At 42.5% G+C, this 16,040-nt stretch overlaps 1 protein-coding gene across 1 annotated transcript in view; it reads left to right on the top strand.

Moving 5' to 3' along the window:
- Positions 1–14,960, top strand: part of LOC149346629 (uncharacterized) — a 72,900-nt gene extending 57,940 nt beyond the window's left edge. The window contains exons 5-11 of the mRNA XM_089541402.1: positions 5,564–5,789; positions 7,343–7,499; positions 7,953–8,065; positions 8,479–8,608; positions 10,584–10,772; positions 12,188–12,313; positions 14,548–14,960. Of these exons, the coding sequence (XP_089397528.1) occupies positions 5,564–5,789; positions 7,343–7,499; positions 7,953–8,065; positions 8,479–8,608; positions 10,584–10,772; positions 12,188–12,313; positions 14,548–14,805 (1,199 nt within the window). The 3' untranslated portion in view covers positions 14,806–14,960. The remainder of the gene's footprint in view (positions 1–5,563; positions 5,790–7,342; positions 7,500–7,952; positions 8,066–8,478; positions 8,609–10,583; positions 10,773–12,187; positions 12,314–14,547) is intronic.
- The last annotated feature ends 1,080 nt before the right edge of the window (positions 14,961–16,040 follow it).

Consider the following 16,040-nt stretch of genomic DNA (forward strand, 5'->3'; position numbering starts at 1 on the left):
AGCACAGTGCAAGGCGGCTGATTTATTTCTGAACGCGCTGAAAATAGGCTCCCTATGCACAGTGAGTGGAAAAGGAGGAATACGAGCCGGTGTTTAAAGGCTATCTAACATTTAAACGTTATAGAACGTATTAGAGAGCGTTTACGTACTAATTAAGCGTATCTTAGTGTTTTATAGTCTGTTCGTTTCGGCGTTTTTTTTTTTGTCTACCTCCACCGTTGAGCGCCGTAACCACTGAGCCTCCGCGGCGCCTAGAAGCACAATTAGTGCTAACGCAACTTATACCTAACCGCTCTATCTCACTCGCCGCAGTAATCGCTCTTGTCAGTATCTTTTCGTTCTCCGCTTTTAAAGAACGGGCTGCAAAGGCGCAACTTTTGAAACACACGGTAAGTGTAACCTTTGAAGCCATAGGTCAGCACTTTGAGTGTGTAATGTTAAAATTTGTTCGTACCATATTTGCCGTTATATACAGGCCGCCTTCTGGATCACAGGCAATGTTTTTAGTATTTCTTGAAAATATGTTAGAACAGTGCATGCAGTTTAAGTCGCCTGTAGTTATTTGTGGTGATTTCAATATCGATCTCTTATTGCCTGAATCTAATCAGCAAAGGATGCTTGATATTTCTTTTCTCGTTTTGTTGTGAAAATGTAATACATATGCCAACTAGAGTGACTGATATGTGCCGTACTTTACTAGATGTGTGCTCCACAAGCTACAAAAAGGATGATGTGCAAGCAGGTGTACTGATAGCTGATTTTAGTGACCATTTGCCTATTTTCATCTTATTTAAACTATACTTTACAACACAGAGTCATTCCAAAATCAGTGCACCGATTACATATAGAATCATTAGTGAAGCAAAGACCGCAATATTTAGAAACTTAGTAGCAGAAACAGGTTGGGCAGAGGTTTTTCAACTGTCTGACCCCGTTACAGCATATTACGTTTTTATTAAAACAGCTACCGAGCTCTATAATCAAGCCTTTCCTACAGTGCAATTCAAAGAGTGTAAAAAAAGCCAGAAAACCATAGATAAATGCTGAACTTCTGAAAAGAATTAGAAATCGTGACAGACTATTTGCCTCTGTTATCAGAACGAAAAATATAGACAGTCTGACTGAGTATAAACGAGTTCGTAACAAGTTATGCCCTGATATTAAAAAGCCAGGACCAGTTATTACGAACATAAGTTTACTGATATCTGCAACAACCCTAAGCAGATATAGAATACCGTAAACAAGCTAATGTCCAAAAATGAAAGAGACAGCATCTCTGAGCTCGTTATAAATGGTGTGCCTTACACAGGGGCGTCGCTTGCTGACAAACTTAATGAGCATTTTCTTATATCAGGGGCTTCAAGTAAATATCAGGCAAGTAACTGTGATTTTACATCGTATCTCACATCCAACATCGAAAGCTCAATGTTCATGTTTCCAACTACAGAATTGGAAATCTGCACAGTAATCCAAAACTTAAAAAGTAGAAGTGCATGTGGGGCTGATGATATTAAAGTTCAACCTATAAAATCCGTTAGTAATATGATTAGTCAGGCACTTACTCATATATGCAACCTGATTTTGAGTAGCGGAATATTTCCAGACAAATTAAAAATTGCAGAAGTCTCCGTCATACACGAGGGAGGCGATAGAAATGATATAAATAACTATAGATCAATTTCGGTACTACCAGTCCTCTCGAAAGTAGTTGAACAGGTTATAAACATCAGACTACTAAACTTCTGCAAGCGAAACGATATCATCGAAGAACAGCAATATGGATTTCAGAAAGAAAAATCTACTGAAATGGCGCTAATAAAAATTAAGGATAAGATAATAGACAATTTCGAGCAGAAAATATATACAATAGGTGTTTTTCTTGACTTTAAAAAGGCATTCGATTCTATCAAGCACCCGATATTGTTGTACAAGTTATATAAATTTGGCATTAGAGGAACGACTTTAACATTAATAAAGAATTACCTCTCAAATCGTCAACAGTACACGAACATTCCGAATGCAAAGTCCAGCTTAGGTCTGATACATTATGGAGTTCCTCAAGGATCAATCCTTGGGCCGCTGTTATTTCTTCTTTATATAAATGATGTATTTAACGTGCCCTCTACACCAGAAATAGTACTGTACGCTGACGATATCAATATATTCTTCTGCGGACAAGATCTGGAAGCCCTCCAAGTAGAAACCAATATATGGCTGCAAAATTTATCCACATGGCTCCGCACTAACGAACTGCAGTTAAACACTAAAAAAGGTAAGTACATTATATTCCGCGCACGTAACAAGTGCATTAAACAAGAAATACTGATTCAGTTTCGTGATGAATCTATTGAACGTGCAATATCTCATAAATTTCTTGGCGTCATATTTCACGAACATCTCGACTGATCCCCTCACATTGAAAAAGTTCGCACAGGTATCTCTAGGTCCATTGGTATCATGTATAAATTAAAGGACCCTTTGCCTATGTGGCTAAAGAAACAACTATACTACACACTGGTACATTCGCGTTTCCACTATTGTCTTCTTGTTTGGGGCACAGCACCTAAAACAAGCATAGAAAACATATACTTATTACAAAAGAAATTTCTGCGACTAATGGATAATGCACCATACCTTAGCCACACTGCCCTATTGTTTAGGAAACACCAATTGCTTACACTGTGGAATGTTATAAACAAAAAAATAGCGTTAGCCACTTACCAACAAATGCATTCTGATCCTGCCGCCTTTTGTCATAAGTATCTCACGAAACCACACAGCTACAACATACGGCACATAAGTTATAATAAGGAAAAAATACGTACGAACTACGGCGCCCAGAAACTTAGCTACAGAATTTCCAGTTTTTTAAACGATCACCATCCTGCTGTAAACATTATTCAAGAAAGCAAATCATTGAAAGCTTTCAAAAATTGTATCTGTATCTGTATCTGTACCATGTATCTGTTGTCACTCCAGGCATAACCACTCTTTTCGTTTTTTTTTTTTTATTCTGTTGTCTCTCATAGTATTTCTCCAACTGTAGATAAATGTTCAATATGTAATTACTGCAGTTCACTGTTAACCAATCCTTTCTGTATTTCCATTTCATTTTTGGCTATTTTATGCGCTGAATGTCGTGTGCTCTCGAATGGGAGCAAGAAGGGTGCGGACACTTTGTCAGGCATCCATTTGCCTTTTAGTCTGCACTCTAGAAAAAAAAAATCAGGGGCACTCTGACTGTCTAAAGTGCTTAGAGGCGAAAGCTCTTTGCGCACCACTTTGACTGCCTCTGTGGCACTGGTGAAGTCACCATTTGATGACGTCGCACATAATTAATGCCTAATTGCTAAGTAATGACTTATTACTAATTAATGGCTAATTACCGAATAAACACTACATACTAGTTAAGTGCTAATTAATTACGCTTAGGAGTGGAATGCGAGAGCGTGTTGCAGCGCTGCCAGGAAGTCCACGGAACGCCACCATCCATTCGGCGCGATGTCTTGCCCGTTGGGAACACCTTTGAACGCAACGCTTTTGAGGAAAGGAAATGTCTCGGTTTATTGGTTCGGTTTATTGGGGTTTAACGTCCCAAGGCAACTCAGGCTATGAGAGACGCCGTAGTGAAGGGCTCCGGAAATGTCGACCACCTGAGGCTCTTTAACGTGCACTGACATCGCACAGCACACGGGCCTCTAGAACTTTGCCTTCATTGAAATTCAGCCGCCACGGCCGGGATCGACCCCGCGTCTTTCGGGTCAGCAGCCGAGCGCCGTAACCACTGAGCCACCGCGGCGGGGCAGGAAAAAGGCGAAGTAATGTTCTGTCATCTCGGTGGACACCCGAACCGCACCTCAGAGAAAGGGAGGAAGTGGGATTGAAAAAAGAGGGGCCGTAATGAAGAAAATGAAAATTGTATTTGAGCTAAGGAAATTACGCAGTAACTCTCCCACATCTCTCGGTGGACACTTGTCATCGAGGCGCTGGATATAACCCGGACGGACGGACAGCAAAATGAGCCATTAAAGGCTTTCGCCTTAAAAGAAAAGTAATTTTATATTCCCACGTTCAAGAAAGCGTGGAAGAAAAGCATGCCACCCTATCAATGATACCCAAGACGGACTCGTCGTAACAGCTCGGCCACTAATGTGAACCTTACCATTGGTCCAACCTTTTTAGCAATGCAGTAAAGTTACGGAGTGTTTCACCAGAATAAATGTGATACGTACTCTGGCGTAAAAATCATTCTAGCGTAAGTGACATACACGTGAGTGTTCGTATGCCCTCCGTGCCTTGCCTTGTGATACTTTGCGGTGGACGCGTGGTAACATGCCGTACCTACAGGGCCGAACAATGGTCTTCCTAAAGGAATGCACTGCACCCAAAGGAGTGTCAATGTTAGTTAGCGAACATAAACCATTTATTTGATCCGAGGGTAAATCTTTTCGTGTCGGCGCACGGTGCCCGACACTGGACACCCACCAACTCTGCCCAATTTGCTAATAAAAAAAATGTGTGGCTTAGCTTGGTTAAGCCCGGTAATTGCGAAAGCAATACCCATACGTACGCCATGGTACAGCTGGTAGTGTAGCTGGTGGTGGTGCTTCTGGTTAGAAATGAAATTCAACAGGATAGTTAAGCGGGCGAGTTGGTGATACATTATGCAAAAAAACCAGCGCGAACAAACGGGGACGAGACGAAGAAAACACAGGAACAAGCGCTGAACAGCGCTTGTTCCTGTGTTTTCTTCGTCTCGTTCCCGTTTGTTCGCGCTGGTTTTTTTGCATAATATTCTGGTTAGACTTGTGGTGATGCATCGGTTATACAATGCAATCCAATTCAATCCAATGCAATCAAATCCAATCCAATCCCATCCAATGCAATCCATTCCAATCCAATTCAATCGACTCCAATCCAATCTAATCCAATCCAATCCATCCTGCCGCCGCGGTGGCTCAGTGGCTATGGTGCTCGGCTGCTGTCCCGAAAGACGCGGGTTCGATCCCGGCCGCAGCGGTTGAATTTCTTTGGAGGAGAAATTCGAGGCCCGTGTACTGTGCGATGTCAGTGCACGTTAAAGAACCCCAGGTGGTCGAAATTTCCGGAGCCCTCCACTACGGCGTCTCTCATAGCCTTAGTCGCTTTGGGACGTTTAACCCCATAAACCAACCAACCAACCAACCATTACAATCCAATCCACTCCAATCCACTCCAATCCTATCCAATCCAATCCAATGTAATCTAATCTAATCTAATCTAATCCAATCCCATCTAATCCAAATCTAATCCAATGTAATGCAATCAAGGTCAAATCAAGGTCAGTGGTGGTCACCGCCGCTTCCCGATGGTGGCCACCGGCCGCGGCACGCAACGGCGTGAAAGTGCAAGTAGTATTGCTTTCGCAATAAAACTCATTCGTAGATGATTTTTACCAAGGAGAACGGCTCATAAATACACTTTACGATTTCTGCCAAATTTTGGGATCAGTATAATTCCTTGCAGAGATCAGGTTTCCCAAGTACACATGCTCTATGTTGCATATCGTACTCCTAACGTGCAGAGCCACCCATGAAACGATTTCCAATGGTCTGCGTCTTTGGGACTGCGACGAACAAGTCGGTGGTCATGCCCGCGGATGGTGTATGTGACTTCACCTTCTACGACGGCCTGTACGCCAATCCAAAGGACACGTTGACCAGCCCCAACTTCAGGCCAGCCGTGAACCACGTCGTGGATAACGCTCTGAAACACTCCGCCACACAATACGGTCTATCCTTCGACTTCAGGCAAGTGTTTCCTGTACGATTTGCGAACCTCGAAGGATAAGAACACATTCTTTAGTTTTCACAACAATGCGAACGAAGATTAGGAAAATCTGACCTCCTGCCACTCAATGATACTAGAAAGCATTCCAGTGGTAAGCACTTCATTCAAGTAGTTATTACTCATTCGCATCCAACCATGAGCCATCACACAGTTACAGCTGCACAGCTGCGGTGATGCTGAAGACTGATCACTCCCTACCTCAAATCCTCTCCATCTTTGTGGTTATCACTAATGTGTGCAGCCAATACTGATAACCATTTATTATTTGTCCCTTGCCGTGCGGTTACTGAAGCGGCTCTGACTGACTGTAAATGGTGTATGAAAACAAGCGTTCCAAAAAAAAAACACTTCCAGGGACTATTTGCTGTTCAAGACGACATGATGATTGATTTCAAATGTACTTGATGCGGAGCTTTTTTGTTCATGTTACAATAATTTAACAGCGCAAAAAAGGGCTCACACACAGGAAAGGACAGAAAGAAACGGGCAGTAAGAGCGCCAACTGTTGGCGCTCTTACTGTCCGTTCCTTTCTGTCCTTTCCTGTGTGTGTGCCCTTTTTTGCGCTGTTAAAATAATAATGATTGAGGAGGTTACTGGTGTTTTTCGTTTGGGAGGCGTTTAAACTTTCAGAAGCATTTTCTCCGATTTTCTAATTTTTAAGTGTGGTTTAGCCGGCTATGTCGGATTTAGTGTTTTGAACCAACTTAAGGGCTGCGAGAGGCTGTAACGGAGGCCTCTGTATTAATATCGTCTCTGTGAGGGTCAATATATATAACGTTCAAAGAAATTGCAAGACACCGAAGCATGTTTGCATTTCCCGTACGGGTTCTGACACGGTTACGTTCTCATTAGCAGTGAAATGCCATAGAATATGGTTTGAATTCGCTCTATACACAACTTTTGAATGCGCAAAAACAAAGGTGTAAACAATTTCATCAAAGCTCATGCGGCCTTTATCACAGTTTAATATAGCATGCGGCCGGCTCGTCGGCGTGTGTGACCGATATCCCAATGAACTCCTGCTGCGGCGTGCTTTGGAAGGCGTTCACAAAGAATGGCGCTGTAGGCCGTGAAAGATTGGTGCCTCAACAGTATTCCGCGTGATGTGAAGCCATAAGCAAAGCAGCCTGGAAATACTATAAGAACTTTTAAAGTAGCTAAAATACTGAACGAAACTAACGACTGAAGAAACTGATATTTCATGCACAACAAAATGGGATCTACAGGAAGCCTTGCAAACCAGAAAAAGTGGTATTTCAGGATGTAATAGCTCCAGATCTTTTCAAGGCCGGTTGAGTCGCCGTGCAGAAAATTATCCCGCTCTTTATGTCAAATGCGCGAAGTCTTCGAACTTATCAGAAACATGCAAGTATGACATCTCATCAGTAATTCTTTTGTAACATAGTGGATGTTATGTACTTAAAACATAAAACAATAGACTATTCGGCTGACTGCCAGTCGCATACAGGGCGATTTTTAAGTTATCGATCATTATTTCACTGCTCTCCTCAGCAAGAGACGGGAAGTGGCCCGTCACCTCGTAACGGCTGCGGGGCGCTCGAAAGTCGTGGACCTCTGGAAGCGGAACCTACGCCACTACGGGTTCTTATCCATCAACTCCATCGGATTCGACGCGGGGGAATTCCGCGAAGCCTTTGAGATTCTGGCCGTAAGTTCTTTCTGCAGAGCCGCTCGATTTTTTTCGTTTTGTACATGCGTGATTCATGAAGTGTAGTGAAGACCGTTATTTATTTATTTATTTATTTATTCATTTATTTATTTATTTATTTATTTATTTATTTATTTATTTATTTATTTATTTATTTATTTATTTATTTATTTATTTATTTATTTATTTATTTATTTCTTTATTTATTTATTTATTTATTTATTTATTTATTTATTTGTGGAGCAATCTCATGGAGTTATTTTAGTATCGTGACAATAGATAAAAAGAGAGACTACATTTCAAGCGAAGTGGGATAAATGTAAACAACGGCATGTTTCAACTGTACAGTCAAGAAAAAAGCGCAACAAGCCGAATACAACATGTCACGACAAAAAGTTATCAAAAACCTTCAAATGACATTCAAACCTCACAGGTTTCTTTTTTTTTTTACAGAGTCTACACACCCTGCTACAAATGCAGCGCACTTTACCTGAAGACGCTTCGTATTTGGCCGTTGGCTTTTACGCACAGGGCTCTAATCTCCGTGAAGCCATGACGAGCTTCTGGTACGGAAAATTTATCGACTTAAGTGTGTTGCCCAAAATTCAGAATTCCAACGCAGCGCAGGAGAGAGGAATTAGTGTCTGGGCACTCCAGGAGCGTGAATAACATCATGGCGCTGTACCGTTAACTTCGCAAAGCCTTATTCTAGTGATCCTCCGCCTGTTGTCCGTCAGCTTGTTGTCGAAAAGAGCTTGCATATTCTTGATGGGGATTCTTTCTCAAAATCCGCTTTCGAAAGCTTTCGCAATTATTCGCCAAAGAATAGGTCAGTCGCATTACTGATTCTTGGCATCATTTATAATTTAATACTCAACGATAAACCCTGTCGTAATTAACTATGCACCACAAGTCTTCAGTGTGTATAGTATGAGTATGTATGTATAGTGTGTGTCTCTCGCCTGGTCTGTTTGCACAGGGAAATTTATACGCCGGACCTTATCGTCGCTCATGGACACATTGGCTTCGACGACCGAATGTTCGGCACAGACTGCAGGATGGTCCTCCCGACGCCGTTCTCTGCTGTAGGAAAATACACAAGCAGTCAGGTGGGGCCTGCAAAAATACAAAACACTGAAATAATAATTCAGCTTTGGAACATTTCTCGAAGGTTAAATACAGCTAATATTAGTATACAACACAATACTAACAAGTCTCACTTATAGCTTAGAGGTGTCAAATTTACGAACATTTTGAGAGCTAAAAAAACTACAAAAAAAGTTTTTCCGAAAATATTAGAATCATATTCGGAAACAGAATATGCAGATAATTTATATCCACATAAGTCAAAGTCTGACACTAAAAACATTTCTTAATTGATTCTTCTTCACAAAAACTGTTATACTACAAGGTGCTTTGGCTTCCCGAAGATAGCCACACGCTTGTAGGTAGTACCTATAGTTTTTTTCCGCCGCGGTGGCTCAGTGGTTACGACGCTCGGCTGCTGACCCGAAAGACACGGGTTCGATCCCGACCGCGGCGGCCGAATTTCGATGGAGGAGAAATTCTAGAGGCTCGTGTACTGTGCGATGTCAGTGAAGGCTAAAGAACCCCAGGTGGTCGAAATTTCCGAAGCCCTTCACTACGGCGTCCCTCATAGCCTGAGTGCTTCGGGACGTTAAACCCCCATAAACCCAGTTGATACTTTTGTCTGCAGCATGGCCATATTGAGCCAAAGAAGGCTCATGCGGGGCTACACTGAAAGCTGCAAGAAGCGGCCACTGGCGGGTCATCTGTTGTCTCTACATGATGGTGTTCCACTTGTGATTCCGTGCAAAGTTTTCGTAGAACAAACTGCAGAAAGAACATGGAGGCCAGTTCGTAGCGGCTAATAAGAGGAGATAGTATCAAATATAACGGTGACTGTGCAATACTTGACGGCGCTTTAAAATAATACATTGCATATTGCAGAATTTGAAACAGCACTCAGTGGAGTTGTACAGTATTGCCGAAGTGTTGTAAAGTGGAAAACGCTGGGTTTGTTCTTTAGTACACTTAAAAACACTGAACACACTACTCTGCTTTGGGCTGCAAAGGTTTTCATGAGAAAGCGTGTGCGTGTGCGTGCGTGTGCGTGCGTGCGTGTGTGTGTGCGTGTGTGTGTTTGTGTGTGTGTGTGCGTGCGTGCGTGCGTGCGTATGTGTGTGTGTGTGTGTGTGTGTGCGTGCGTGCGTGCGCGTGTGTGTGTGTGTGTGTGTGTGTGTGTGTGTGTGTGTGTGTGTGTGTGTGTGTGTGTGTGTGTGTGTGTGTGTGTGTGTGTGTGTGTGTGTGTGTGTGTGTGTGTGTCATTTTGTTTAGTATAAAAAGCAAGACATAGTGCCAAGCTTGAAACGAGCTTTGATATCAGGGCTAAAGTGAATAACGTTGTCATTGCATTTTTATTTTTAAATGGAAATTTTCATATCCATTCGAAGGCTCGGTGAGCGGTAGCCGCCCTGAATGCCTACAACCGTTAAAATGAGCGCTTATATTAGTGCTGAAAGAGAAACCGGTGCCATCCCTTCTTTGTGTTACAAGAAATCATATAAATTTACCCAATGGCTGGAGCATCACCGCATATACAGGCATATCTTTTGCTTCACACAACTTCAATACCTATACTATATTACAAACAAGAGTGGCTGCAAACAAATGGTAAAAAATAACTGCAAGAATGAACAGAATAATAGTACAAAATGAACTGGTGTAAACTGCAACTAGTAAACAGCAAACGCTCAAGTCAATGCAAATAAAATTTGTAAGTTTTCAGCTGGGACTCTTTCAAACAGGGTGTGGTTTTTATCTGAAACTCATTTAAACATAGTGAAGTCTTTTATAGCATCAACTTGTACTAGACAGTGATTGTACTTTCGGGAGGTGTTTGGCACGCCTCACTCTGAAACGCACTTATTTAACGTAAGGGTGATAAATGCTCTTTTAGCACAATGGGAGTCGTCGCTCATTTGTGAGCTAACCCCACTTGCTTAGGTAATTTTTTCCTTCAGTTTGCGTGTGACTAAAATTAAGGCGGCTCTCTCGGCACAGCTCAGCGCCCTGACGATGCTTGAGGAGATCAACCACCACAGAGCTGCGCTGGCTGTCTCGGTGGCGCTCTTTGGTCGACGCTACAGGCCGGCACACCCGGACCCCGAAGGCTCATCCGAATACGGCGGATTCCTTCCCGGGAAGGAATGCACATCTTATAAGGGTGACTACTTGGTCTATTACACCCACGTAAGCATGGATATCTTGCACGTACACCCCCCGTCAAAAGTATACGGCCCAAAGATCTTCTAGCATGCCTCGCTATGCACCCTCGGCGACCGTAACGTCTCGAAAGAGGAATGGCATCGCGTCCTCAATTCTCCCAAGCTTTGCGCGGCTTGATATGCTAGATAGCCGCGCTAAAGAACTTAAAAGCAAACCCCTGTGGACTGTACCTACGGTATGTTGAAGCGATTTTGATGAGGTTCGTCTTTTGGGCAGTGGTTTTAAACATGGGACTGAAATGCAAGATGACAGATTGAAATGAAATTACGGTATGTGTTCTCTTATCGAACCATATCCCTTTGTGATATATTCGACATATTACGTAAGGCCATTGCTACACTGATGCACTTCCGTGCGCATACCATCTAAGATGGAACTGTCCGATGCTTCTCTATCCTGAGAAACGTGCAGGAGTTTTATGGCAAGAAGTTCGGGCTGAAGGGTGACTTAGTGAATAAAATTCATCGTCGTTCCCAGGCTATGTACGGTTGGCGCTCGGGAAGCACATCAAAGAGCTGGGAGGAATTGGTAGTGTTTACTCGGGGTGTCATGGGCTCCCAAGTTCTGCTTGAGTCGTCGCTAGAGACCTCACTGTTGATTGGACGTACGCGTCGTATCGCGGCTCACCTATCGTTATGCAATGTGAGTGAGCTTTGATATGAAAAAGAGAAGTCCATCTAAGCACTTGCTTTATTTCTGCATTATGGTTTAAAATGACACTGGTCGTTAAGCATCAAACGAAAAACTGCTTAGAGAACAAAAAACAATGCTTGTCACTCACAGTTTTCAGTAATCATTGTCTGAACTCTCGTTCTCTGTTCTCGTTCCTGTGATAGCTAACTGGGTGTCGGGAAAGCATGTTCGGCGCTCTTTAGATGGGCACTCACATCATAAAATCTCGTCATCAGCACGTAATACCCGCTTTTAACCTTGTCGTTGAATCGATGGCCTACTCTTGTCATTATCTCCAACACAAGCGAGCTTGTCGACTTGCTCGATTATCCCGTGTCCAGCTGTCGTGTGGCTTTGTATTCTTGCATAACTCTGCAGCATGAGCACCTTCGGCAAGAGGCACGCGCACACGGGGAATCGGATGCGACATTACGCATCCCTTATAGAAACCCGGGCTTTTTGTATTTTTGCTTGCGGTTGTTTTTTTTTTTCGGTGCATTTGGTAGCTTAAGATTTAAGGCCTGTTGATTTCGCCAGGTCATTATGTTTACAGAGAAAAGAAAACGACGCGTTAAAGAGACGGCGAGAGATGAATAATGCCAAAGAAAACTAGCAGAAATGTACTGAAATCGAACTTGAAGTCCTTTACTCTCTGGTTATTGCAGCCCATTAATGTTTTTTTCTCTCTTCCATTTTCATGTTCGCAGTTCTGCAAGAAACGAATCTTCTTGCGCAATCTGAAAACGAACATATACGATTTTGGCGTGTCGAGTTTCGACAAGAAAAACAAGTGGACTATTGTGTATGACACTGAGTACAGCGTGGCAGAAAAGGTGAGGTCTTAAACTGCGTTCTTTTTTTAGATCTTTAGTGTCTCTCTAAATGTTTAGTTAAAATGTCGAAACCCTCGAGAGGCTCTTGGTCAGCTGTGTGGTTAACAAGTTAATAGTGCCCGAGTGGTAGACTGCAATCAAATGATGTGAGTTGATGGATTCGACCAAAAATTTATTATTTTAGATATCTGACTTTTCTTTCCTGAAATGACTACAACGAGTTATTGCGACGTGTTCTGCGGATTCTTCGCACATTTTTTTTTTCTTTGAGAGTGAAGTTGGGGCGAGTTGTCTTTGAAGGCGACTATGGGAAAGAAACAAATTAAACGCGATCGGTTTTTGCACGCTCTTCTTTCGCGACTACTAATATCATGAGCTACTTTCGAGAATAAAGGTGCTGCTGACTCCGGAGTTTGGACTCCGATGTCCGGCGAATTGCGTTTTGACATGTTTCACCAAATCATTCTGATTCGTGCTTTGGGTGGAGTCATTATCTCAAAATCACTCTAATCCTCTACAAAACATGCAAAGGGGACAAATAACAAAGGGGACAAATAACAAAGGGGACAAATAGCATAACGAAAATTTGCGTGCCGATGGTAAGGAGCGATGCGCGTTTCATTTCAACAATAGCTACAATCTCCTCTCGACATGCTGCTACCTTTGTGATAGCTCACTGTCGACGTTCGTCTCGGCAGAGATTCTTCTCCTTACGTCCAACCTAATGCATCACATTCTGGCGTAGCTGCCGACTCTTGGAATTTCTTAGCAAACTCAAACGTTCCTACGTTATTTGAGAATTATATTTACACAAAGCTGGTTCATGTTGTCCAGAAGACTGTCGCAGCTCAGTGAGTGACTCTTCATCTGTAAATAAAACCCTGAAATCAACTTACAATCTTTTCCACCAAGCTTATGTTTTCGTTCTTAACAATTTTAAGCACTAGTTTAAGTCACTTTGTTAAGATTTTTCGTTTTTTCGCACAAGTCACTTCGGCACTTTTGCCATACAGATCCCGTTGTTTGTTTATACAGGATTCTTCGGTTTAGGTATTGCTGATTTTTTCATCTTGAATCTGAATGTTTAACTGAGTGCTTGAGCTTGGCACATGATAGCCTTAGCTGCTTATGTGTCATTAAACCCAACAGAAGACAATGTTTAACCATCGACATGAAAAAAATTTAAAAACAATTTAATGTAGCCTTTCGAAATATCTTACAAGGAGGTAAATACGACTGAAGGATTACCACACGGATTCAGAATGAAAACTTTTGATAAAAAACCGCCATGATTTGAAGTAATGCTGCCTTGTTTCACTTCTAGGCTCTCAGTGCAAAATCTTTCGGGAAGTGTTTTATGCAATTAGGCTTTCTTGTTTCTGCTACTTTGAAACGTATTTTGGGCGACTATGATTCCAGGGAATAAATGACCACAGGTTTCTTTGTAAACAAGCACTTGCACACCTTTTGTTCTGCAGTTTCAGGGCAAAACATGGCATCATGACAGCAGTCATAACGATAAACAAAAAATACCGCTTTCCACCAATTGCGCTCAATAGAAGAACCTAACCTAAGGTTGTGTACCATGTATGAGAGCAAGTGAAATGCTCTTTAGATGTCGTGTCTGTCTCGAAGGTGTAGTCTTTCATCGAGTTCAGGCAGATGGAGCCACTGCGAATGTGATAATGATGATGGGTATTAAATACTCAAAGTAAAGAAGTGTCGGGTGGTCGTGCCATTTCCGTAACTCCCCACAAACTCGGTATTGAAAAAACATTTCAAGACTAGGTGACAGTCCCACCACCTTCTCCGCTCTGACGAACTGCTGAACGCTGCGCACAAATTGGAATATTATACAGTAACGAAAGGTCCGCGACAGCCCAAAACGACGCTTTTCTTCCGCATCCTCTAGCAATTAGCCGCGCAAACAGCCGGCTTTCAAACTTCAGTTTCGTATTTCGTAGGATGAAGAAGCTCTGAAGGAAACAGAAGCTTGCGCGAAGGACTTTAAACATGTCTGTTCAGTAAATGTTTCATCAAACATATCGCTCTCCTTTCCGGCTAATTAGCCCCCAGAGCAAGTCGTACTGGAAATTTTGATGATACTTGCGTTGCAAAGAAAGTAGTCCTGTTATTAAATCGTGCGGGCGAAGTCTGAGTAGTATGGATTTTTCCCCCTGCATTTGCAGCGTTAAGTGTGATCAGTTCGTGTAACTTATGCCGCGTGTTTGCAGCTTTGTTTGGGCAAGCAGGCGCACATCCAGCTGATGTACGGCGTGGCTGCGTACGGCCTCGAGTACACCGACCATAGCAACGAGTGCCCCAGCCTGTCGACGAGCGGTGCGTACGGGCGCCTGCGGCTCATGAAGACGCTGGTCCGTTTCTTCGAAACTGGTCCGGGCAGCGACAAGATGCACAACTGCAACACCACAACCCCGGAGGACAAAAGAGGGGACACCCGACCGGACCCAGAAAAACGTTTCGGTCTATGAATTTTATATCCTGCTTTTATGAGAGTATACTGTAAGCAAGCTCTTTCTGCGAGAGTATACTTGAAGGAAGCGCCTTCTCCTTGCATCAAATTGATGAAAATTGTCTCTAACATAAAGTACGCAACGAATTGAGTTTCTGCGGGGTCTCTGTGCGAATTGTCCGTGGGTAAATAGTGCGAGTACACAATACTTGCGTCGTGCCCGGCACTCACAATTAGGTAGAAACTAGCTTTTTTGCAACACCAGAACTACCACAAAACCCATATCCCCTTCGGCACATGACAATAAGAGCACCAAAAGCAACAACAAATTACCGATTCCAAACAATCAGATACCAAATAACTGCCTTTTTGAATGAAAACAGAAATTTTCATGACCTCATCCATCAATGCAGAACTCAAAAAATATACAAGAGAAAAGTTATTGCACTGTTGACTACATGACTAACCGGTACATCCTGGGACATGTTGTAAATTGATAACAGTTAACATGATTATATATAGTTTTTCCTTTTTATAATTTCCTGTAACCCAACAGCATGTATCTGAACAACTTTGAAGCTACCTTAACATTGTTGTACAGTTTTTGTTTTCCTTTTAACATGCCAGCAAGTGTCATGGCAACCGCTACATTTATTGTATTTGTTTATTTTTTTATTTTTTGTGTGTGTATGCTGAATGCAATCTGCTGGCTCCAGGGAGGAAGGCCCTCGGCAGGCACCACGCCTTTTGGCCTCCTTCCTGAAGTGTACGTACAGACACTTCAAATACATACTTTTCAAACAAAAAAAACATGGTCGTGAACACAATCGTTTAAAACTGCATCGACGATAGCAAAGATACATCGAAAACAAAACGACAGGGGGTACACTTAACATACTGGAGGAGAGCAGAGCGCGACAAAGAACTAATGCAAGTTACTGATCTCCTGGCTTAAATCAACAATCAAATTGAATGTGCAGCTAAGATGGTAATCAGGAGCTAATGACACAAATCTTGAGGGCTAATACCTGTACAAAAGATTTCCAGCAATGTGTGCAAGCAGCCTGTCCGCCTGCAGCCGATTCATGGAGGAGGAGAACATTGTCGACTACATCTGAAATAAACCAGAGCACAGGATGGCATGCAGAGTTGAGTCCGAAGCTAAAATTTGTGATTAAATTTTTCTGGCCCCGTTTCCCAAATCTTCGTCACAGCACAGTTACTTTTCAATGTGAAGTGCATATTTGCATTTGC

This window comes from Amblyomma mixtum, chromosome 4 (assembly GCF_055824585.1).
Source record: "Amblyomma mixtum isolate Tamu chromosome 4, ASM5582458v1, whole genome shotgun sequence".
NCBI classification, from domain to species: domain Eukaryota; kingdom Metazoa; phylum Arthropoda; class Arachnida; order Ixodida; family Ixodidae; genus Amblyomma; species Amblyomma mixtum.